At 37.1% G+C, this 27,245-nt stretch overlaps 1 protein-coding gene across 8 annotated transcripts in view; it reads right to left on the bottom strand.

The window, feature by feature from the left end:
* Positions 1-27,245, bottom strand: part of LOC127847814 (zinc finger protein 737-like) — a 128,307-nt gene that overhangs the window by 10,901 nt on the left and 90,161 nt on the right. For 3 of the 8 annotated variants that reach the window (XM_052379995.1, XM_052379998.1, XM_052379996.1), the window contains exons 3-6: positions 13,441-13,780; positions 11,149-11,246; positions 9,822-9,933; positions 189-265 (exon numbers count right to left, since the gene is read on the bottom strand). In XM_052379995.1, coding sequence (XP_052235955.1) covers positions 189-265; positions 9,822-9,933; positions 11,149-11,246; positions 13,441-13,780 — 627 coding nt within the window. Of the gene's footprint in view, positions 1-188; positions 266-9,821; positions 9,934-11,148; positions 11,247-13,440; positions 14,080-20,621; positions 20,756-27,245 lie in introns of those variants that run through there. The other 5 variants (XM_052379997.1, XM_052380003.1, XM_052379999.1 and 2 more) reach the window with 4 other exon arrangements.

Raw genomic sequence — 27,245 nt, 5'->3', positions numbered from 1 at the left:
GATTAATAAGGGCATATTTAATGCATTTATTCAATTTATTTACATATTGAAACAATGAAAAGTTCTTCATTCATTACCAGTAATACAAACCTCAAGTAACAGTCTCATAAGCCTTTAATAATATGTTTGTTTTCCCTTATTTTCTCCACCACATGTAGTTAATGTTTTTAAGATGAACACAACTTCACCTCTTTGTCCAGTATGTAGTTATAGGGTCCATGGACAGGGCAGTCCCCTTCAAACTCCGTGTTGCATTCTCCACAGTCTAAGAGTGCAAAATGAACAAAAGGCAATAATCAAACCAAGAAAAAGACAAAATTTCAGGCACTTGAACATCAGATTTAAAGAAAACCATAGCAGGTATTAGGCACCGGGACACTAGGGTTAGTAGCCCTACGTGCATTTCTCGTGAGAGGACACCCACCACCCAGCTACAGACCATCATTAAAGATACCCACAAAGTCTACAGAGTGGAAGAGACTCACATGGACAGATTTTATGGAATCCACACGGACTGCCCAATCGACTACGAATACAACACCAGGTACAGTGACCTGCTTATACCGAAAAGTCTGCAAGACCAAACACGGTCTGCGAATACACCAACGAAAATCTGGATGTCAACGTGTGGAGCCTAGAACACAGTGCTTAGTGACCTTGACTATTGAGACGCAGGAGTACCCCAGGCAGGAGTCAGCAAACAGTACTGAGGAACTCTCGGTCTTCGAGACAACGCACAATGTTATCCAGGAACCATATTTGGATGAAGAAAACCCCTTATGGAGCTTCTTGAGCTCGACCGCAGTCAAGAAACGCGACAGGAAGATGTTCTGGATAGACCACGACAAGACCCGACCAGTAGACATAAGAGACCAAGGATCAAGTGGCTCAAGGCATCTGACAGGAGTCTGTGGAAACAGCTACACGAGGACCTCGCATCTTTCATAGAAGTATCCATGCAAGGACAAGCGTACCGGAAGCTTCGAATCCTCACCGCAATAGTCTACTCAGTACTTAGAAAGGAGCGGTTTGGACTAGAGGAAGCGAAGGTACGCCAGGAGCCTACGAGACTCTCCATATGGCAAACCCGCATTGTGAACCTGACACGGAAACTCCGACAGTTGAAGCGACGATACAGAGTGAGTTCATCGCTGGAACGTCTTGGTATATCCCAACTAAGGGATACAGCTCACACTCGACTGAAAAAGCAAGGGAGTGGACCAAAAACATGTCAGCGTTCACTGCTAACCCATACAAGTTTGCGCATAACCTTCTGGACAAAGAGCAGTCAGGGGTCCTCGAAATCCCAGTGGAAGAGGTAGAAAGTTACCTCCACGAGACGCATTCCGACGCGAGTAGAAATGACGCACTAGGAATCTGTGATCGCATATAAAACCAGTGGCACCTCCAGAGATATAATTACTTCAGAGCCAACACTGGGGGAAATAAAGGACGCCATCAAAAAGGCAAGATTTGGTTCTGCCCCTTGACCTAACACAATCCCGTAAAAAGTTTATAAGATGAGCACTCGTCTACTAAACAGGCTATGGAGACTGGTGAAGGTGGTATGGAGGAAAAGCAAAGTACCAGCAGCCTGGAAGAAAGCAGAAGAAATCGTCACAACCAAGGAAAAGAACTCTAAGAACATCGACAAGTTCCGGACCATTTCACTGCTACACGTGGAAGGAAAGTCTTTCTTTGCTAACTTCGCTAGAAGACTAATGAGCTACCTCACAGCAAACAAGTACATCAACACCTCTTTGCAGAAGGAAGATGTTCCCGGTTTCTCATGCTAAGTAGAGCACACCAAGGCGATCACCCAACTGATTCAAGATGCAAAAGAAAAGTAAGAAGGACCTTACAGTCGTCTGGCTTCACCTCGCAAATGCTTATGGTCCCATCCATCACCAGTTGATCTTCACAGCCCTCCAGCATTACCATGCCCAAGCAAGTACCACGAAAATCATCACGAGCTACCTTAATGGTATCAAATCGACATGACGCCTTATCAGTGATCGCTCCGCCCACTTAATCACGTGGCTCAGCGGGAAGAAAACCTAGACAAGCTAACACCAAAATGGCTTCGTTGCCTATAGACTGCATATAGATTTACGCGATATTCCGGATGATTTTATGGACTTGTTTAACACCATATTACACTTATAAAGGGGTTGATGTCATTTAGTTATTCTGCAAATGCAAAAAATATACGATTAAAGAGAACATCAGCTATTTATAACGGGTAAATCGGTACATTAAACACGCTTGCGCGCTTACCGAAATCGAACTCTTTATTACGTGTAATGGTGGTATTTGCAATAAATTAACACTTCACCGGTGTTTACCCGTGTGATTAAAAAAATTATTACCGAAACATTCCCCCCTACCCGTGTATTTGACACGAAATAGCGCTTTATAACTGGGAATTCGGTGAAGTTTTACGCGCTTTCTGACGCCGGATGGGTACCTCAATCCCACATGTTATTGCGTATAACAGTGATATTAATCATTTTAAACATTGCTTATTGGACATTTATCAATCACTATAATTTAAAGCGCAAAAACAACACAGTAAGTTTGGATATTGTCTGAATAAAATTAGCGTTGTACGAAATGGATTACGGTCAGGCTATTATAAATTATAATAATGCTTAGTTATTGCTTATATGACATTTCAAGTTTGTGAAATAAATTAATGTTCTATAAAGGGGATCTCGGTAATTCTTGAAGCTTCCACTCGCTCTTGTCAAGACCGCATTGCCGCGTTGGAAATGGTATAAATCTAATTCATCTAACTTATCTTCAATGTCACCATCTGCCAGGATATCGATTGTCCGAGTTACATAATCCCCATTGACACCGTTTAACCATTTTTAATCGTTTTTTTAAAGAGGAAAAGAAAAGAAACTCGTTGGAATAAAAGTGAACCTAAACATATAGCTTGTCTAGAAAATGGCGGACAGGTCGTTGCTAACGAGTGCGCCCGATTAATCGATCGCTGATTGGTGGATCAATTTTAGTGGGCGGAGCGATCATAGATAAGGCGCCATGTCAATTCAGGTTCTCCGTAGGGGACCAGCTGACGAACTGGTAGTAGTTGGATTTATCTCCGGGTGCACAGTTATTGTAGTTCTCTTTATCATGGGAGTGAATCTTCTGATCAATGCAGCCGTAGGAGAGATACGTGGACCAAAGATGGAATCAAGGATCTACCAGCCATCCAGTCGAGGCTTCATGGATGACCTCAATCTCACCACTACCACCTATGTACAGGCGAGATGGATGTAAAATGTCCTGGAACATGTTGCTTTATGGGCCAGGATGAAATTCAAGGCAGCTAAGTCTAGATCTCTGATCATCAAGAAGGGCAACCCAACAGACAGATTCACACGCCTAGTACAAAACGAGGAGATACCATCGATAATGAAGAGCCCTATCAAATTTCTTGGGAAATGGTTTGATGCAAGCTAACAATACAGAAACAATATCAGAAATCTTGAAACCCAGATTAATCAGGGCCTGAAGAAGATAGGCCGTAGCAACATCCCTGGAAAGTGCATACCCTGGTTATACCAGCATGCCTTACAACCAATCATTATCTGGCTAATGATGCTGTATGAGGTATCAAGCTCAGTTAAAAAAGCCCTAGAGAGGACCATGAGCCGACACCTAAGAAAGTTGCTAGGAATAACCCCCTAGTTTCTCAAGCGTAGGACTGTACGGAAAGAGTAACAAGCTTCAACTTCCACTGTCCTCACTGATGGCGGAATTCAAGAAAGCCAAGACCAGACTGGTACTAACCTTGAGAGACTCCAAAGATGAGCAGATACGAGAAGCAGGCATTGTAACCCGCACCAGCAGGAAATGGTCGGCTACAGAGACCGTCAGCCAAGCGAAGGAGTTGCTCAAGCACAGAGACATTGTAGGGTTGACTGCTGTTGGACGTCAAGGGATTGGCGCGACAGAAACACTTCTGTGGAGCCGAGCAGACAAAAAAGAGAGGCGCACCATGATCCAGGCAGAAGTCAGGAAGCCAGTAGAAAACAAGAGACAAGCTAGAGTGGTATTAATGGGAACACAGGTATCATGGACAACATGGAAAACAATTTGACAGGAAATTGTCCTGGGACGACATCTTAAAGTATGACTCCATCAGACTTTCCTTCCTCCTTAGATCAGTCCATAAAGTCTTGCCATCACCCGCAAACCTCTACCATTGGGGACTCATTATGTCCCAGACCCTAAATACCAACTGTGTGACCGTCCAAGCACTCTAGAACATGTTTTTTTTGTTGCTGCCCTACAGCTATTTCATAAAGAAGATACAGATGGCGCCACGACAATGTCCTCTGGGAGGTAAATGACTGGCTGGAACAAGAATGGAAAAAAGGAACGCAGTAGCACACCGCGACAACAGTTGATCAACTTGGCAAAGCCAAATAAAACTGCACAGAAACAGCCGACACAGAAAACTTCAATCCTCAGCGGCGCAATCGGATGGAGCATGAAGGTCGACCTTGACAACAAGCTGCTCTTCCCATGTATTGTGCAGACAACACTCAGCCCTGAAATCGTGATGTGGTCAAAGGCAAAGAAACGACTCATCATAATCGAGTTAACTGTACTTTTAGAAACCAGATGAGATGAGGCATATGCGAGGAAAGAGTCCAAGTATACAGACCTGCTAGAAGCTTGCAACCAAAGAGGCTGGTTTACCGCATGGAAGAAGGCGGTGGAGGGTTCTGTGCACAATTCCTGTTCCCGACTGATGTCAGCAGTCCGGTCTAATGGCAGGGATAGACGGCAGACTATCCAGAAACTATGCCAAGCTGCAGAGCGGTCGTCCAGCTGGCTGTGACTGAGGCGAGATGAAGCAGCTCGGAAGAAGTAGAGCTATCGACATTCACACTGAAGCTACGATGGCTCCTCTTTCCCAAGATGTCCATGGTTCAGGGGCAAAAAATTGACGACGGAGGAACTCCATGCTGCTGATGATCAGAAATACACAACAACAATAGAACATGAGTCTACAGGAGATTCAGGGGTGGGTGTGAAATAGTATTCAAATAATAATATCTTATAAATAGTATTAAACTGCTAATTTAGAAACATATCTGAAAGACTGCTTTGGGTCACAACACTCTTTATTATAAATATTCCCAGAGTCTTCAGGACACAAGATAAGGCTCATATGGTTTCATCAAAATGTAATGTTCTTTTAAATTTTAAGTTATATGCAACACATAGTATGACAGAAAAGTGAAAATACTCCCATCCAAAAGAAGGAGCGTAATGAGGAAGCCATGATGCCTTTAAAGCACTAACATTATATCAAGGTACATTTATTAAAACAAGAGCTGTCAGAGGACAGCGCGCTCGACTATTCGAATGTTTGACAGTATTACGTAAGCAATCATTGGGAAATGGTTCATATTCAATAATTTACTAGTATTAGACGATTAAAAAAAACAAACAAAGGAAAAAAAATTGGGAGGGGGGGGGTAGGGTGGGAGGGGGGTTGAGAGGGGGTTTAATTTGGTGTGTGGTCATTGATAAGATGATCTTTCAAAAAAAATGGGGGGGAGGCAGGGATTCTGGGTTGGGGCGTCGGGTATTGTTTGGGTGCAATCCATTGTGGTATTCAGGGAAGTGTTGTTTTGTCAAAGTGTAAATTAAATCTGATCATAAATAAAGAAGTTATGGCAATGTAACTAAAGTAATATTCATATTGTAAATGAAAAAACGGCCATAATTCTTACAAAATCTGGGTCATGTTGGTAAAGAAGTATGTAAAATATAAAAGCAATTTGTCAAGGGATATAGAATATATTTGAGGTGGTACGCAAACTTTAACATAGGAAATCTAAGTGAAAAAAAGGGCCATAATTGTTACTAAATGCTTGATACAGTTGTCTGCTCTTGTTTATAGGTTGGGGTCATGTTGGTTAAGAAGTATGCAAAATATAAAAGCAATATGTCAAGGGACATTGAACATATTTGGGTTGGTACGCAAACTTAAACATAGATTTATCAATATAATATGCATATTCTAAGTGAAAAAGGGCCATAATTAGTACAAAAAGCTTGACAGAGTTGTCTGCTCTTGTTGATACAGTACAGCCAAAGCGGCACAAACATAATCCGCGGCTACGCCACGGCCAGATTATTAGTCCGCGGCGGCCGAATCGTGTGTTCACGCGGCGTATCGCCGTGGCACTCGGCATCGATCCGCGCAACGACGCCGAGTCTGTATTAACCTCGCGTACTTTCGCGGAGTAAATCCGCCGAATACGTACGCGGCGGATCGAGTGAAAAGATATCCACCTACATGTGCATACATGTATGTGTAGCGTAGAATTAATTACGCGCAACTGTTTATCTTCGTTCGATTATCATTATTATATTTGTAATCCGAAACACACTTCAGAATTTTAATGCTAACGCGTCCTTTGGCAAATTCATGCGTCAAATAAACAGTGCTAAAATATCCTTTGTTTCATAAAAAGCGCGCGAAAATTATGCAGACATGTAGAACGTCGTTTGGAAAGTTTGGGTGTATTTTGTGTTGTATAAATACATGAACATCACGTCAGGCGTAAATCGCGTGTTCAGTGGAGAAAAAAAACGCCCCGATTAGACGTTATTTCATCATCTCTATAAATAGTAACAAATGCCCAAATGTATTTGATACTTAAGTGAATATCGAGAATGTTTGTGTATCGTAAATATTTACCAGCATTTGCTTTAAAACTGGAATATACGGGATTATCGGGTAATTAGTAGCGATATTAACTGTATAATATGAACAAAATAAAACGTGTTTATATACGCATATTCAAACAATAGTTGTAATAAGCTGATAATTAACAAAACTACAAATACGTCGTCACCGTCTTGATTATTGATGTGGCTTCAAACTGCTAATTTTCTCAGCTAAAATATAATAGCGGAATCAACATGCAATTAATTTATAAATCCACCATATGCTGGAGCCTTGACCACTTGTATGTGCGAAAACATAATTACGTGACCTTGTTTATGTGTGAAATACATACGCTACGGGCGGGAAACAAACTTAATAATTGGCCAGACACATTAACTATGCTTACATGTATATGCTAATACAATCCGCGCACAATAAATTTATTATGATTTTAATTATTATTATAATTGTTCTTTCAAAATTTGTTAACTACATGTAACTAATAATTAAAAAAAAAATATTTCATGATCGCATCGACTCGGCATCATGTCGCGGACCGCAGCATGCCTCGGCGGACAGATGCGAAGTTTCGCGGCGAAATGCGACTTGCCGCCGCATACTGACGCGGCTTCAACGACTGACGCGGCATCGACTCGTTTCGCCTTGCCGCCGCGGATCGCGAAATACGTTTGTTCCGCTTTGGCTGTACTGTAGGTTGGGGTCATGTTGGTGAAGAAGTATGCAAAATATGAAAGCAATATGGCAAGGGACATTGAAAATATTTGTGGTAGTACGCAAACTTTAACATTTGCACGCTCACACTAACGCAAACGCTGACACCGGGGTGAGTAGGATAGCTCTACTATATATGTTTCATACATACAAATGTAATAGTCGATCTAATAAGTCAATCTATTTCCAAAAGTCAAGTATTCTATTATAAACTAGAGCTTTGTCACAGACAGGGTTGGCATATTGACCAGTCAATTGAGTATTGACCGGGCCGGCGGTCAATTCCCGGTTAAAACCGGTCAATACTGGTCATTATTGGTCAATACTGGTCGATTGAAAATTGTAGCATTTAAACATGACAAAGGAAGAATTTAATCTATTCTATATTAAATCAATCATTATTCTGTAATTGATAAACTTTTTTTGAGTTATCTATTGTAAAAAAAAAGCTTTAAAGCTGTAAAAAATACTTCTTTATTATTTATGGAAACGGTCTCAAATACAAAAGAACTAAGGCAATATCTTTATCTCAGTGTATCACATCTGTTACTGAAGTATTATTACTATTGTAGTTACCATAGTATTTCACTGATCTATTGATATCTCTATTTGATAAGCTGATGGAAAAACAGAACTCTTGTGGTTTCTAGGGTCATAAATGATCTGGCCCCTAAGCCGTAAATGGTAATAAAATGCATGCACTGGTATGTCTCTGATAGTGACAATGAAGCAAATCTGCCCTTATGCTATTTCATTTCACTCAAACAAAATGAGATAACTTGCTATTAATGTTATTAATTTGATAGTTACTTCTAACTTGTCTCTTTTCTATATTAAGAGGGTTTTCTTATTTTAAAGTTCAATTGGTCTTCAAATGAATAAGCAATCAAAGTTCTTGATTTTGGCAACAAATAATGTTTACCAATTGTGTGTCTACTCTAGACTCTTCTTTTCAATTATTTCTTTCTTTTAATAATTATTTCCTATTAAGTTTTTTTTTATATCAATGGTAAAATAAAATATTTTTCACTATTTTGTTAAAGAAATCCAGGCAAGAATACATGACAAGTAAGGGTTGTGTCAAAGGAGCCATGTAAGGCCCTATTATCAGTTTTGGGTGCTCTAACCTGTATATGTTTGAAGACTGTGAAAGACTGTGGAGACAGTGGGGAATGAGGAACAACTAATACACAGTAATTGACAGGTTCTTGTTGAATCAGAATTTTCTGAGCATTCATAATTCGTTAGAATTGAACAAAAAATTCAATCGACCAGCAAAATCCAATTGACCAACTTGACTCATTTGCAAAATTTTGAGAGATTGGTCTAAAAATTGCATGAACAGGTATAAAATAGTGGGTTTAATAGCTTAAGACATTATTGGCAACATGTCTGTTTAATTTATATTATCAATATTGTTTAATTAAGCATGGAATATTAATCAAAATTGGGAGTAAAGTTTAATCGACCAGTATTGACCAATTATGACCACTTTGGGAGTATTGACCGGGGCGGTTTTAACCGGTAAAAACCGCCGGTTAAAACCGAGGGCGGTCGATTAGTGCCAACCCAGGTCACAGACGTGACGAATACCCCCACATGCCGCATTGACACAGAATATTTTGCATGTTGTCTTCAGAAAGAACAGCGCACACCATATGTTAAAACACATTAAGTGACCCCGTCACCTGGGTTTTGACCCTGCATGGCCAATGTTTGAACTTGACCTAAACATCATCTAGATACAACTTCTGACCAAGTTTGGTGAAGGTTGGATGAAAAGTACTTGAATTAGAGAGCGGACACCTTTATCAATGTTTAAAAGTTACTAAGTGACCCCGTGACCTAGTTTTTGATCTGCCATGACCCATGTTTAAACTTGGCCTAGACATCATCTTGATACAACTTCTGACCAAGTTTGGTGAAGCTCTGATGAAAACCTCTTGAATTAGAGAGCGGACAACATGCTGAATGTTTAAAACGCACTAAGTGACCCCGTGACCTAGTTTTTGACCCGGCAAGGCCCATGTTACAACTTCTGACCAAGTTTGGTAAAGATCGGATGGAAACTACTTGAATAAGAGAGCGGACACGGACCGACCAACCAACAGACAAGCTCACTCCTATATACCCCCCCTAAACTTCGTTTAGTGGGGGTATAATAATTTTCAATGAAAGATTTATAAAAAAAATCCAATTTAAATATTAAACTAATTTATAGTTGTTCATAACATGATCTTAGGTTTTTAGGTGCAATAAAGCGTAAATAAATAGGAATCAAATAACTAAAGTAAGTGTTCAGGGAGCTTAACATGATCACTATGTTTGTTTGTCTTTAATGAGACTTGGTAGTGTGAGCTTACGGATATTTTGTTTAAGGGCTTACAGAGAAAATGGTCATTATCTCGAGCAGCTAGATTCATACAGCTGGCTAAGTTCCTCTCTTGAAGATTGTACATAGTCTTTTCTTTTTCTGGGATCTTGGCTTTCTTAATTCTCTGCAATAGATGATATAATAATGTTAAGTTTCAGCTCTTCATTAGCAATAATTTTTGAGTTACTGGAGAAAAGAGAGTTCTTACTCAATATTCTGCCAAAAATATCCGAACCAAAATATGGATTTGCACAAGTTAATATGCTACGACTGTCCTTGGCGAATCTATATAGCTCTCCCCAATATTCCCCTTATAAAGTGCGAGAATAAAAAAACACAGATTATGGGCATTTAGATTACGAATAATGTTCACCACATTTTATCCTTATCATCGTCTACACATTAAGGTTTATCCAGCAGTGAAAGTATGAGCTTATTCAGCCTAGCAGCTAAAGACTTAAAGGGGCCTTTTCACAGATTTTGGCATTTTTTAACTTATTCATTAAATGCTTTATATCGATAAATGTAAACATTGGATCGTAAAAGCTCCAGTAAAAAATCAAGAATAAAATTTAAAAAAGGAAAAGAACATTGCCCGGACCAGGTTTTGAACCAGTGACCCCTGGAGTCCTGCCAGAGTCCTGAAGTAAAAACGTTCTAGCCTACTGAGCTATTCCGCCGAATACATACACGTGAAGTATTTTATACCTTATATAAGCAATCTTCGTAGTTTCACAAAATTTAACGACAAAAACAGAACTCTCCAAATTATTCAATCGTTTCGCGTTGCAACGCTTTATAATTTTTAGGTTTTAAAATCGTCAAAAGATGCATATAATGGCTATATTAGACCATGGTTAATGTTCAGTATTACTGTTTCCTCACAAATATCATAACTAAAACGAAAATTTGCGAATCTGAAACAACTTTTTTCAATTTTGTCAATTTACCAAAGCGTGAAAAGATCCCTTTAAAACATAAAATTGAGGGATTATATGTGAAGTCCGCACAGGCTAATCAGGGACGACACTTTCCAGCTGAACTGGATTTTTGCTAAGAAAAGTCTTTAAACGAAAAATATCATAAAAGTGGAAAGTGTCTTCCATAAGTAGCCTGTGCAGACTGCAAATGCTTTATGAGACGACACTTAACGCACATGTATTAAATGTCATTCAACTGTGCACGATTGATCACGAGCCACACAGTAGTAAAAGATAGTTTCGAAACACAAGTCCTACGACGGACGGACTCTCGTACGTATGGACCAGCGCAATGCTTAATACATCCATATCTGTGGTTGGGATAAGAGGAAAACAAAATACCCCATACTAATATATACCTTAACTATCTTCACTCGGTCACCCTTTTTGTTAATTTTTTTCTTAGCTGGTTTCAGAAAAACAGGAACAGCCGTTGTCACAGCATTCTCTGCACTCTCTGAAAATATGTCATTAGAATTTAACTAACGGAATTGCTACGTAAGTTTTAAGAAACTCTCTTGTTTAGCCAAAATAATCTTCATTGTGACCCTTTTAATGCTTACACAATGTCACATACTTAAAAATAGTATAACAAAAGTGAATGAAATATTATTTTTTCTAAGGTTCAACTAATGGAGCTGGATTAGGAGATGAATGACATGTTTAGACTTATTAAAAACTTCTTTTTTTTCAAAACAATAATTCTTTTTTGGAAACCTTCAATAAGGAATGTTCAACTAGAGCTTTGGCATAAACATAAATAATACCCATGCACCACTTAGCAGTGTTTTTTTTCTTCACAATTATGGAAATGGGGCTTAAAAATAAGATTAAAATTAAGATTGTTTGTTTTTCGATTGGGAAAATTTTACACTTTTTAAAATAAGAAATGCGTTCCCAACTACATCCGAAATTGAACGAAAAAAATTACTGAAGTGTGTTGAGAATCCATACTTTACACATTTATACAGCATTCTGTGAAATAAAATATAAATTTTAATGTAAATTTTCTTGGGTCCTGTAACAGTTACCTTGACATTTGACCTAGTGACCCCAAAAATGGGTGTGGCGTGTAGAACTCACCAAGGTGCACCTACATATTAAGTTGCAAAGTTGTAGGTGAAAGCAGAGCTCCAGATACATGTAAAGGCCGTACAGCCGTAAATACGGCTTTTTCATGAAGGTTTACGCATTTATTTTTATAAACTGGACGTACAATTTTGACTTTACTATCCCTTTTACGCATTTACAAAAAAAATCTGGCCGTACTGATACGTCTGCATCAGCGCGGCGTGATTTGTTGGTCTCTAACCTAACGGCGCTTTTCGTTAATTTAAATTACCGAAAAGTTGTAGACTGGGTTGGGTATTATTGTCTATTCTGTCGCGTGATTTCCGGTAACTCGTAAACCCGTCAAAAACAATATGTCTGCGCGTGGGTAAGGCCGGCTAAACCAAAAGCGGTTTAAAAAACACTTTGTTGTCATATAATGACTTCATACGGTCGTCTAACCATCCTTACATTCAATCGTGTAAACCCAGAAAAAGACATCGTCGACCCGATATTAATCGATTTGATTTCATCGAAGACTATGCCAACTTTGACATTTAACTCCTAAAGCAATGATTCATTTGAGTTGAGACAGTGACATTGGTGTTCATTTACTTAGCTTACTTGTTTGCTTGTGTTTTCTTGTCAAGAAAAATGAAGAAATAGTATTTAGTCATGAGTTTTAATGTGTAGTTGTATTTGCATCATAATTCAGAATGGAAAACCTAATAAAGTAACTGTTTTAGAAGCTAAATATATTTATTATAATTGGTGCAAATGTTTCTGTAAAGTCTATTATACACCCTAGAACACCCTAGTACTCTACTACCCACTGGTAGTACAGTACTACCTGTATTTTTGGATATGGCAGTACGGGTACTAATTGATTTTCAGCGTTACTCCTTTTCTTTCTGTCAGTGGCAGTACCGTTACTTATTTCACGAATCCTTATCTGGAGCTCTGTGGAAGCACTTTGATTTTAGAGACAAATGTCAAGGTTTAAGCACGACGCGGACGGCGAGCTGGCTATGACAATACGTCAGGTTTTCTCCGAAAATAGCCGAGCGAAAAATGACCCGCTCACTGGCAGCTTTATTTTTGTATATTCATACTCATTTTAAAACTAATCAAATATATCAAATGTCCTGACCAAGTTTTATATACTTTGGACTATAAATGTAAATTTTAAAGTATAAACAAGGTGTTACTATAGCAATATGAGGTAAATGACACGCCCCCTGGCAGCCATGTTTTTAACACACCGCATCCATTTTTCAAAACATCTAAGATATAGTAAGAACAAATGCTCCTACCGAGTTTCATGAAGGTTTGCCAATATATGTGACAACTAGAGTGTTATCAAAGTTTTACTAGAGCCATTAAAGGAAAAATGTCCTGCACTGTTGTGACCATGTTTTTCAATCAATCAGAACCATTTTTATACTTGTCCCAAGATATAGTTGTCAAACAAATCCTGACCAAGTTTCATGAAGGTCAGACAAGTAATGTGGCCTCTGGACTGTTAGCAAAGAAAATGTTGATGGCGCACGACGGATAAACGGCGTTTACAAGAGCTCAATATGAGCTTAAATAGAAAATACCTGAGTAATTTTTGTCGGAGTTTGAATGTCTTTGAACATTGAAGTTCGAGCAATGGTCCATTTGTATTGTCTCCCCACCCACAGTTGGTCTAGAACAATATTGGTCAAAGGTATGATCACATAAAGCATTGGGATCATTTTTTGTATACTTGACGAAATCTTGTGCGTTGGCATCTTGATGCATAATTTCATATTCTGTTTGTTCTGATTGAACACATTTGAAAGTGAAGCCATCTTGTTTGGTGCAATATTGATCTATCTGTAAACATACTGTTTGTTCATGTACTACATTCAAGCCATCTTGTTTGTTGCAATCTGGTTGTCTCTCTTCACATACAACCTGTTCTGATTTGGCACACACAGAATACAAACCAGCAGCCGCATTATACCACTCATCAGTCTCGATTTTGACGCAAACAGAGTTCAGGTCACCTTGTTCTTGGTCTGAATTTAAGGTTACCACACTCACCGTATCAGACATAGTGTTAACGCTAGTTTGGGTTGTGGAATTAAAATTCCTTTAGAATCGTACTCTCCCTTTCCATATCACTTTCCCTGGTATTGGTTTCTGTCATTCGTTTTCTTATTTTGAACTTTTTGGAGGTCGCCAGAAGAGGACTCCTCTATGTACGCGTCATTCTGGAAATAATTTACAGATAAAACATGTTCATTCACAGCAAATTTCAAGCTATGGCCACAAAACTTATAAATCTGTAAAGGTATTACCATTTGCTTGACATTTACAATCATAACGCAAACTAGTCTTAACAAGAGGGCCAGATGGCCCTAGTTCGCTCACCTGAGAGGAGTCGATTCATTCAACATTTACCAAATGTCAAACTTGACCTAGTTATTGTCCAGACAAACATCCTGGTCAAGTTTCATCATTATTTCATCTGCGAGTCATGATCAATGTACCTATGAAGTTTCATAATCCTAGGCGTAAGCATTCTTGAGTTATCATCCGGAAACCATTTTTCTAAGTTTAGTCACCGTGACCTTGACAGCCATTGTGTAAATACGTTTTTTGGCACTGTGACCTTGACCTTTGACCTAGTGACCTGATAATCAATAGGGGTCATCTGCGAGTCATGATCATTATACCTATGAAGTTTCATGAACGTAGGCATAAGCGTTCTTGAGTTATCATCAAGAAACCATTTTACTATTTCAGGCCACCGTGACCTTGACCTTTAACCTAGTGACCTGAAATTCAATAGGGGTCATCTGCGAGACATGATCATTGTACCTATGAAGTTTCATGATCCTAGGCATAAGCGTTCTTGATATTATTCAGAAACCATTTTACTATTTCAGGTCACCATGACCTTGACCTTTGACCTAGTGACCTGAAAATCAATAGGGATCATCTTCGAGTCATGATCAATGTACCGATGAATCTACGAGTCATGATCAATGTACCTATGAAGTTTCATTATCCTAGGCCTAAGCATTCTTGAGTTATCATCCGGAAACCATTTTACTATTTCGGGTCATCGTGACCTTGACCTTTGACCTAGTGACCTGAAAATCAATAGGGGTCATCTACAAGTTATGATCAATGTACCTATTAAGTTTCATGGTCCTAGGCCTAAGCGTTTTTGAGTTATCATCCGGAAACCATTTTACTATTTCGGGTCATCGTGACCTTGACCTTTGACCTAGTGACCTGAAAATCAATAAGGGTTATCTGTGAGTTATGATTAATGTATCTATGAAGTTTCATGATCCTAGGCATAAGCGTTCTTGAGTTATTATCCGGAAACTATTTTACTGCTTTGAGTCACCGTGACCTTGACCTTTGACCTAGTGACCTGAAAATCAATAGGAGTCATCTGCGAGTCATGATCAATGTATCTATGAAGTTTCATGATCCTAGGCATAAGTGTTCTTGAGTTATCATCCGGAAACCATTTTACTATTTTGGGTCATCGTGACCTTGACCTTTGACCTAGTGACCTGAAAATCAATTGGAGTCCTCTGCTAGTCATGATCAATGTACCTATTAAATTTCATGATCCTTGGCATAAGCGCTCTTGAGTTATCATCCGAAAACCATCTGGTGGACGGACGGACCGACATGAGCAAAACAATATACCCCCTCTTCTTCGAAAGGGGAGAGGGGGGGCATAATGAGAAAACTGCCCCCCTCCCAGCAGCCATGTTATTCAACTGACTGGAACCATTTTTAAACTCAACTCTCGTATCAAGAAAACAAATGTTCTGAGCAAATTTCATGAAAATTGGGCCAAAAATGTGACTTCTACTGCGTTCACATATTTTCACTATATACATATATAGAAAAATGACCCGCCCACTGGGGCCATGATTTTTCACCGATCCCGACCATTTTCAAACTCGTCCGAGATATCAATAAAACCAATGTTTTGACCAACTTTCATGAGGATTGGGCAGAAATTGTGACTTCTAGAGTGTTTACAAGGTTTCCCTATAGCCAAATAGGGAAAACTGCCACTATATACATATAGAGAAAAATGCCCCGCCCACTGGCGGCCATGTTTTTTCACCGATCTCGAACATTTTCGAACTCGTCCGAGACATCAATTGAACCAATGTTTTGACCAACTTTCATAATGATTGGACAAAAATTGTGACTTCTAGAGTGTTTAAAAGGTTTCTCTTTAGCCAAATAAGGAAAACTGCCCCGCCCACTGGCGGCCATGTTTTTCAACGGATCGGAACCACTTTTGAACTCAACCAAGATATCATTAAGACAAACATTATTACAAAGTTACATGAAGATTGGGCATGAAATGTGACTTCTTCAGTGTTTACAAGGTTTTTCTTTTTTTGACCTAGTGACCTAGTTTTTGACCTGGCACAACTCAGTTTCGAACTCGGCCGAGATTTCATTAGGACAAAGCTTCTGACCAAGTTTCATGAAGATGGGACAAGAAATGTGGCCTCTAGAGTGTTTACGAGCAAATGTTAACGGACGGACGGACATACGATGGACAAAGACCGGTCACAAAAGCTCACCTGAGCAATCAGGTGAGCTTAAAACTGATCTTGATATAAAATTTAACGTCATAGCATTGTAACTCAAATTAAACAATAATAAAAGGGAATTAAAACGCATTCCATTTAATAACCATTTAATTACTAAATGGTAGGAAAGATACCAGAGCAAGAGAGTTACAACTTTTTTAGGAACGATGAAATTAAACTAAAAACAAGTATCAACTACATTCCTTTTATTGGGTTTATAATTTTATTTTTATTTTCTCTGTGACAAGCGTTTCTTGTTTGATTTATTTTTTAGCAGTACATAAACAACCAAAAAATGTAATCTGGAACTTTAACACCAATTATTGCTGCTTCTTCCTGTATTAGTGCGATGATGATCTAAACTATAAACTTCATGATGCTATCTTTTTAAATCTTTTTTCTATAAAGAAGGAATGTAGTTGACACTTGTTCATAGTTTCATTACATCGTTCCTCAAAAAGTTGTAACTCTGTTGCTCTGGTATCTTCAATACCATTGAGTAATTAAATGGTTATTAAATTGAATGCGTTTTAATTCCCTTTTATTATTGTTTAATTTGAGTTACAATGCTATGAGGTTAAATTTTATTTACACTTAAATGTATTATTAATATTGCTGGGCCAATTGTGAGATTGAGCGCTCCAAAACCGGTTTGAAACCCCAATGCTTTGCATTGATCGTTCCAAGGCGGTGACTCCAGCTTTATTCTTATTTGTGTTTATGTTGTTTTGTATTGTGCTGTATTGTGCTGTTTTGTACTGTTTGGGCAATCGGTCACTTGCCTTAAATAAAGGACCTACTAATTGTTTATAATAATAATTCAATACTACTGCAGCAGCTGGAGTTTCACTTCTTTATATTTATAGAAAAAGATTCAAGAATATACTAGACGGTGACATATTTATCAAAAGAGATAAGATAAACGACGCATGGGAGGTAGCCCATTATTGCAAAATTTTAATGTAAGGTTAAAGTTTTTTTTTTTACCTTTGACCTTGAAGGACGACCTTGACCTTTCACCACTCAAAATGTGCAGCTCCATGAGATACACATGCATGCCAAATATCAAGTTGCTATGTTCATTATTTCAAAAGTTATTTCAAAACTTTAATGTAAGGGTAAAGTTTTGATACAGAATGACGAAATGACAGACAGAAAGAAAGACAGACAGGCCAAAAACAATCAAATCATTCGATCCGGGGGCATAAAAAGTAGGATAAAGTATTGTCGACCAGAAATGACAACTATAAATTTGATTGAAACTTTTAGAAACAGTGTAAAACATCACTTTAACAAACACATTCATATATCATTATCTACATATTTTAACATACCCTATACAATTAAATTGATTTTTTTAAATGTTTTCAATATTTCTATATTTTTTTATATTTTTAAATTATCATTTCTGGCCCACAATACTTAATCAGCTCAGCTTTTTAAAATTGATAAACCGGCTTATATTGATAAACCGGCCTATTACAAATCTTGTTAACATTTCTATTGCCACAAGTACTTTTCCAGATAAACTCAAAATGGCACAAGTCACACCATTATACATGAAAAATGACCCTTTCAGCAAATCTAACTATAGAGTATAGACCAGTAAGTGTTTTACCAATGCCCTCTTTAGAAAGTTATTGCTAAACATCTTAACTCTCATTTTGATACAATTTTTAATAATTTTTTGTGTGCTTAAGTCAAGGGACATGGCTGTCAAACCACCCTATTAAAACTTCTGGAGGAATGGAGGCAGGCTCTGGATAAAAACCATTACACTGCAGCAATTATCATGAACCTGTCCAAGGCCTTCGATTGCCTGCCGCAAAATATATTACTGTCAAAACTGTCAGCATATGGTATGTCAGAGCCTGCATCCTAACTCCTCCAGTCTTACCTTTTTAACAGAAAACAGCAAATTAAAATAGGAGATACAGTTAGTACATGGACCAGTATAACAAAAGGAGTACCCCCAGGGTTATATCCTGGGGCCCCTACTGTTCAACGTCTTTATTTATGATATTTTTTTATTTTATTAAGAAATCTACCCTTTTTAATTATGCAGATGACACTAATCTTTCATTTTACACAACAATAATGATGATGTCTTACAACATCAATGCAACATTCTTATTGATTGGTTTCACTTTAACAAAATGCAAGCTAACCCTGACAAATTTTAATCTTTTGCAATAGGCAAATCAACTTCTAGTAAAAAAAACTCATATAAGATAGGTGATGCAGATATTACTTGTGAAAAAGTTGTTAAACTACTTGGTAATGACATAGACTATAAACTTAATTTTGATACACATATACATACAAGGATTATGTAAGAAGGTAGCCATTCAGATTAACATCTTAAAAAGAGTTGGCAAAAATTTAAGTGTAGCAAACAAGCTTTTAATTTTCTATACTTTTGTTTTATCAAATTTTAATTTTTGCTCAATGACCTGGTATTTCTGTTCAGAAACTAATATTAAAAAGATGGAAAAACTTCAGGAAAGGGCAATTCGTTTTATAAACAATGTCTATAGCACTCCATATAGTGATCTTTTACATAGGGTAGACCTCTATCCTTGCAAATAAGACGTAAACGATTTTTTCGTGCACACAAGTATCCCTTTTTCAGTGTTTCTATTGTGTTATATTTAATAAAACTCTAACATTATCTTCTATAATAGTGTAGGTTCCAGCTGGTGTCAATGGATTTATTAACAAAATAAGAAAATAAGGACTTCCAACGCCCAAGAAAAAAGCTGTTTATAAGGTGATAACTAGTCCATATAAACGGACTCCCAGAACCTTTGATAATTTTTGCTATGGCGGCTCTGGGAGTCCATATGCACTCCTTCATACACATGGGTGCAGTTCAGCGCACGGAATCCGTGCGCTTCACTAAACAGAGTTACAGACACCGTTCGAGACAAATTAAGGAAAATAATGAATAAACTTCATAACCATGTTAAATATATTTGAATGGAAACCTACGGATGTTATCCTTTGCATGCATCCGATAAAAACACAACGATGTTTAAAAACACTTTTCTCGCTGACATTGTTATGTTTAAATTTGAAACAGTGTATTCTGTATCAAATACCACATCGTTATGGACATTTTGGCTCCAACACATAACGCGACGTACAAAATATTGGTGTAATGCGACCTGACCTATAAGTATAATGGGTCAATTTTCAAATATGGCAGATACAGCGTACAAAACAAAACCTTAGTCAATGCATATCAATTATTTCTTGCTTTAAAGGGATCTTTTCACGGAGTGGTATATGGACAAAATTGAAAAAAGTTGGTTCAGATTCGCAAATTTTCGTTTTAGTTATGATATTTGTGAGGAAACAGTATTACTGAACATTTACCATAGTCCAATATAGCCATTATATGCATCTTTTGACGATTTGAAAACCTAAAAATTATAAAACGTTGTAACGGGAAACAATTGAATAATTTGGAGAGTTCTGTTGTTGTCGTTCAAATTTACGAAACAACGAAGATTGCTTATATAAGGTATAAAATACTTCAACTGTATATACCCGGCGGAATAGCCGAGAGGGCTAATGCGTTTTTACTTCAGACTTACTCCAGGACTCCAGGGGTCACTGGTTCGAGCCCTTGTACCGGCTACTTTTTTTCCCTTTTTTAAATTTTATTCTTGATTTTTTACTGCAGCTTTTAAGATCCAATGTATACATTTATCAATATAAAGCATTTAATGACAATCTTCAAAATATGCCACAATCTGTGAAAAGGCCCCTTTAATGGTACCATTTGGATGAGTTTGTGGTTTAGATAGGTAAATTTTAATAAGCTCTTGCAGTTTCAGTGTTCATTAACCTTTGAATTGTTGATAACTTTTTGCACCCATGGACAAGAGAGAGCGCATTGCAACTCTCAGCCTAAGCTGAGAGTTGAATTCTTGCAACTAAGGTGATAACATGTGATTATTTACTATTTTTGAAAGATTTCAATAAAACTGGTTAATGTATCACTGAAGTATATGTTATTTTAATTGTACACACTGTTCCAAACTGTAATTAATTTAGAATGTTTTTATAAGGAATTATTGCTTTATATCACCCACCCACTTCTGACCATTTCAGAAAGTGATATGTCCATAACTATTTATAGTTAATTAACCTATAATGACCCCTACCTGTATGTGCAAGCAGTAGTAACACTACACACAGTAAGAACTGCACATTGTAAACCTCCTTGCGGACTGATTGAACAATTATTGTCATGAAAATTGCCAAAAACGGAATGTTTACATTTAACCGGAAGCACAAGTTCTAAATGAGTCAATACGGTCACCTTTAAAAACGGTAGCAACACTCAGTCTGGTTCCCATGGTTAAGGTAAGATTAAATAATCTACTTATTTACGTTTTCATCTATTTAAATGTAAAAGCATCAGCTGCTATCAAATGTCAGTGAATGAATATGAATTTACATATATTTGCTTCAATCGAAATTAGTCAATAAAAATTGCCGTCATAGAGTATTTTGATGAGTTTTGCTTTAGCAAACTCCCGGCGTCAATAGTCCCCTCTATCTTTTTTAGTAGTGAGAGTTCCGGCACGAATTTCGATCGCATCACTTCTTAATTTAAATGCACATATTTGTGACTATCATGAAAGAACGTTGCCCATATAGTATATATTGAGCAAAATATATCGAAAGTTACCAGCTAATTAACTATATTTAGAGTTTGTTGCATCCAATATAAATCCCTGTAGTGAAAGTTCTTGTTATCTCCCTTGGTGAATGTGAGCTCGACAATCTACCATCGCTCTCGAACTGGAGGTTAAATTCAACTGTGTTTGTAACTGAGCTCGTTAAATGTGTTTTGTTATTGTAAAATAAAAAATGTATACACACAATAAGATTTTTGACGAACAATGCGTCAATATATTAGAATCTACAGTAACGAAATACCCCTGAAGTAATAAGTACAAAATAGCTATGGCCCATTTTATCGATTCCGCTATAACTAATGTATTGGATAAAAAATGTCAAAATGGTTGCCTTTGAGGAAATGATCGTCCATATCTATGATTTCGAATGAAAAAAACAATGTGATCAAAGTTTATACTTTTAAACGCATTTTTGTTTCAAACATGAAGTCTGCTAGTAATGACTATTAACATGTTGAAATAGGAGAAACACGAATGATTAAAGAAATCGTCAACATCGTTGCGTATTCGAGATGGTGTCCGCATAGCAACTGAAAGGTCACGAATAGTAGAAGAGGCTATGAACGTTTTAGCGCAACAGAGTTCAACCTTCAGACTTTGACGCAAACTCTCAACCGTACCTAAGAAAAGCATTGTCAAACAAACCCAACATCCCTTGATATTGAGGTGCGTTTTGATATGAATTGCAAAAAGTTAATTTCTTCTAACATTTTTAATTCAACAAATGTTTTAACTTATCTTTTAATATAGCATAACACGATAGAGTTCGCTACCACCGAACAGCTGATAAGATTCACGTCATTTTCCACGTCGACCGCAATTCGTTTTATCAACTGCTGTTTGTACACGCCTGATTGCGACATGAAGATTCCTTGAAGCAGATATCCCTACTCTTTGTCATGATGTCACAAAAAATACCGATTTTGTCGCCGTATTTCACCACATTTTAGGTATTTAGATCTCGTCCATAGGCACAAAATACTGATGCTACCAAGGAAACGGACTCGAGAGTGTTTCAATAAGCATTAGGCTGCCTCTTCAATTAAGTAAAAAATCAGTTTTAATTAACAAACAAGGGAAGAAATCCATTTTGTCCTTATATGCTTTTCTGTGTCATACTGATTCATGAAAGGGAAAACATACCATGCGTTTTGCTGATTCGAAGTCGACATTTGGTAATATAAATATTGCTGAAAATGATTGTGTGTAAGGTAAAGGGCTTCCTATACACGAAAAGCATTACACAGACTTGTTCACACTTAAAAAAAAACGCCACTTTGCACAAACATTGTCAAATATTCAAAAACAGAATGTATGGATTATATTCGAAGGAGCAAACTAACACCCCTTACAAAAATGTTTAAAATTTGAATTTAATTAAAATGTTTTTATTATGAATGTTTATCATTGAAATATTAAATTATATAGCGTTTGTAAGATTTTCATTGCTAATTTAGCAAATGCTTGATATGCAGTTATAGATTTTTTTTACACTGCGTTACAAATTCAAAAATGGCTTTGGTATGATCCAAAGGGTTGGTACACCTTTTTTTCAAATAATTAATATAATGATATTTAAAAAATATATTCTATAAGCAAGAACTGTCTCTTTAACACCAGTCAACACAACTCTTTATACATTGTTCTTCAGGCTACCTGCTTAATGATTAGACATATTATATTGATAATTTGTTTTATAATAAACAAAAGACATCAACTTACAATCACAGATGAGATGTACTAAAATAATAATAAGATCTATATTCTAGACTGTGGTCCTAAACACTGATATAGTTTCTTTTTTAAAATCCATTCAAGTATTCACTTCTGTTGTAAACTCAATGTTATTGATGAAATTATTGTTTGTTTAACACAGCAGTCGTCAAATTCATAAATATAACTGGCATGCCAACATATAAAATAATATTGTAATAATATGTTTTTTGCAGTCACAATAATATGTTGACATTTTTTTTAAACTCAAAACTACAGAGTTTTGCACAACTACTGTCATGTTGTCAATAGCTGGGATACCGCTGTTACTTAAGTGCCTAAGAAAAATGCCTAAAATAAGAATCAAAGTGGCATGAGAACAATCCATTTTATCTGCTTTGCTTCTGTACTTTAGCTGCCTACCCGCATGCTTTTCCTCTCTACTTTAGCTGCCTAAATACAGGCTTTGCCTGTGTACTTTTGCTGCCTGAACGCAAGCTTTGCCTCTGTACTTTTGCTGCCTGACCCCAGGCTTTGTCTATGTACCTTTGCTGCCTGACAACAGGCTTTGCATCTGTACTTTTGCTGCCTGACCACAGGCTTTGCCTCTGAACTTTTGCTTCCTAACCGAAGACTTTGCCTCCGAGATTTTGCTGCCGAACCACAGGTTTCGCATCTGTACTTTTTCCGTCTAACCGCATACTTTGCCTTTGTACATGAGTTGCCTAACCGCAGGCTTTGCCTCCGCAAATAACTGCAAAACCGCAGACTTTGCCCCCAAACTTTAGCATCCTCACCACAGGCTTAATTTGTAATTAAGCTGCCTTACCGAAGGATTTGTCTTTGTACAACAGCTGCCTAACCGTTGGATTTGCCTCTGTACCTGAGCGGCCTGATCGCAGGCTTTATCTGTAATAAAGCTGCATAACAACATGCTTTGCCTCTGTACAACGGCTGCATAACCGTAGGATTTGCCTCTATACTTTAGCTTCATAACTTCAGGCTTTGCCTCTGTACTTGTGCGGCCTAACCACAGGCTTAATCTGTAATTTAGCTGCATAACCACAGGCCTTGGCCTCTTTACAACGGCTGCATAAGCGCAGGCTTTGCATCATTACTTTAACTGTCAAAACGTAGAATTTGCCTCTTTATTTAAGCTGCCTTACCACAGGCTGTGCCTATGTATGTTAGGAAAATCCGGATAAATAGTATGTATGGAGCGGTATGTCGCTTACATCTCATTAATAATAATAAAATAATTACTTATTTTATCATGTCTGTGAAGTTGCCCTTTTAAATTATAAATAATTAGTTTTCCCTATAATAGACAGATGCCCTGTTGGCGGTATAATATACCCATTATAAACAAGAGGTGTCAGAGGACAACGCACTCGACTATTCGTGTGCTTGATAGTATAACGTAAGCCATCATGGGGAAATCGTTCAAATTATTCAATAAGGTCAAGGTAATAGTTCAGGTATATTTTCCACAATCTATTGAACATTTTTAAAGACATAAAACAAACTAATACGATTTTATATTAAGTTTGATAGCAATAGCTTGGATGGGAAGTTTTGACGGTCCTTCAAAAATAAAGTAAATAAATATTATTATTTTTTAATCATGTCATGTTTCAAAGAAAAAATATTCTTTTTGGGTAGGGTGGGGGGGGGTTGAAAAGGGGGGGGGTATAATGTGTGGTGTAGTCATTATTAGACGATCTTTCAAAAATAAAAGAGGGGGTGTCAGGGATCCTTGGGTGGGGCGTGGGGTATTGTTTGGGTGGAATCAATTGTGGTATTAACGTAAGTGTTGTTTTGTCAAAGTATTAATAAAACCTGATCATAAATAAAGAAGTTATGTCACTTTAACTAAAATTTATTCTTGTGACCTTGAGAGTCAAGGTCATTCAAAGGTCAAGGTCAAATTGGATTTGCCAGGTACAGTACCCTCATGATAGTAAGAAAAGTTTGAAAGCAATAGCTTTGATACTTTAGAAGTCAAGTTGATTTAAACACAAACAAAATATTAAGTTTCTAAGACAAAAAAGGGCCATAATTCTCACAAAATGATTGATACAGTTGTCTGCTCTTGTTTATAGATTGGGGTCATGTTGGTAAAGAAGTTTGCTAAAGTATGAAAGCAATATGTCAAGGGACATTGACAATATTTGAGGTTGTACGCAAACTTTAATATAGAGTTATCAATAATATGCTTATTTGAAATGGAAAAAGGGCCATAATTCTTACAAAATGGTTGATACAGTTTTCTTGTCTTGTTTATCGGTTGGGGTCATGTTGGTTAAGAAGTATGCAAAATATGAAAGCAATATGTCAAGAGACATTGAAAATATTTGAGGTGGTACGCAAAATTTAACATAGAGTTATCAATAATGTGCATATTCTAAGTGGAAAAAGGGTCATTATTATTACCAAATGCTTGATACAGTTGCCTGCATTTGTTTATAGGTTTGGTAAGAAGTATGCAAAATATGAAAGCAATATGTCAAGGGACATAGGAAATATTTGGGGTGGTACGCAAACTTTAACATTTGCACGCTCACGCTTACGCCGACGACGGGGTGAGAAGGATAGCTCCACTATACTGTGAAACCATTCATTTTCGACAGCACAAAATTTCGTAATTTTTATAAAAATGACGATTTCGTCAGCACTTAAATTCGCCGATTTCTGATTTTGAATTTATAAAAAATGCGTCAGTCAATATCCGATTTGTGTGTAATACATATTTGGATCAAGCGCAATTGCGAAAAATCGTGGTACGAATGCGGGAACACACTTGAGAATCACTGCAGGAGGTGGGGCCTGTTTGTCACATGCCAATTAACTAGTCTTTTGTTATCAATGGACAGTAATGGACCCTCTTAATGTATGCCATTCACACGTTCAAGCCGATCCATGCCGAATGGCTCATCACAACCCATTCCAAGATGGAAGGAAGAGCAGATTTAATTACGGCAGGCTTTAGGAAAGCTGGACTGATTTAAAAAAAATGTCCATGTTGTGTTGATGAAACAATGCTGTTTCCTGTTTTTTTTGCTCTCTAACAAAAATGAAGTATTTTTTTTTTGCAAGCAAATCAAACTAGTCACTTTTGTTCATTTTCTTGTGTATGTGTTCTAGTTGGTATGATTTTTATTAAAATGCTGTCAATACCGTTTTAAAACTGTTTGTGTTATACGAAAGAGGTTCCAGTTTGTTAAGTGCTTTTTTTCCAAATAAATTGCTTTTTTTATTCTGATATCAACATTAAAATTATAAACTCTATGAGTGTGTTTGTTCTTAAAAGTAAACTACCGGTATATAAATCAATAATGTCAATAATTGAAAAATAAATAAATTGATACATATAAAATAGTAATAAGTGTGGTTAAACGCAAACAATCAAACTACAAACAGCAATTAAAATATTCTTTATTAATTTGTGATAAATACGCATGTTGATCACACATCGTCATCTTTTCATTTGGTTCATTGTCTTTCATTGGCATTCGCTGCGTGATGGCTAATATGCAACACCCCTGAAAAACACAATGCACCTAATGGGTAATAAAGTTATAAACAATTAGCGCTAATTCATTACCATACTACATCAACGAAGTCAACGCATTCGATACAGCTGTACTGCACACGCGTTTTAAGAAGTGTCACGTGTCAGTTAAGTACCTTGTGTAATCGACATCCCTTAGTGTCAAAACCGGATTAATCTTGATTACGAAACAGCAGTGAATGTGTGCATGGATTATGATGGAATTTAATGCCTCATGTCTACGGTAAAGTTTTAAAATATTGTTCAACTTGGTGTTTGTTTTTGTTCAAACATAGAGCATGATTGTTCGTTAGGATCTTAAATTCGCTGATCGGTCGACTGACGAAATTTATGAAAATTAATGCCTGACGATTAATAATGGTTTCACAGTATATATTCCATATGTAATAGTCGAGCTATAAATGCTTGCAATTCTTGAACAATCTATGCCATGCCCATGACAGTTTCATGATGAATAATTAAATTGCAGTAAAGACAAATTGTAATTTGCTGAGATTGAACATTTGACTTGTACATTTTGGTTTAACCCATCTTTTGAGTGTGACCTAAATGCTAAGGTGAAGATTGTTAAACATGGCATTCAGTTACCAAATTTGAAAATGTGGTAAATATCTATTTTAAATGCATAATAAAGTTAAGTCTTGACAAATCTTTTCATGGCCAAATTTTACTGTTCACCTTGAATTGTTACCATGACGTTAGAGTTATGAGACTGAAGGATAACATAATGAATGGAGTGGCTAATTTTCTTAAGAGTCTATTGATAAACCGTTAAGCAATCATCAGGGCCGTACGCAGTA

The sequence above is a fragment of the Dreissena polymorpha genome, chromosome 10 (assembly GCF_020536995.1).
Source record: "Dreissena polymorpha isolate Duluth1 chromosome 10, UMN_Dpol_1.0, whole genome shotgun sequence".
In the NCBI taxonomy this organism is placed as follows: Eukaryota; Metazoa; Mollusca; class Bivalvia; order Myida; family Dreissenidae; genus Dreissena; species Dreissena polymorpha.
Note: the sequence above shows the minus strand (reverse complement) of the source record. Positions and strands in the feature narration are given on the sequence as shown.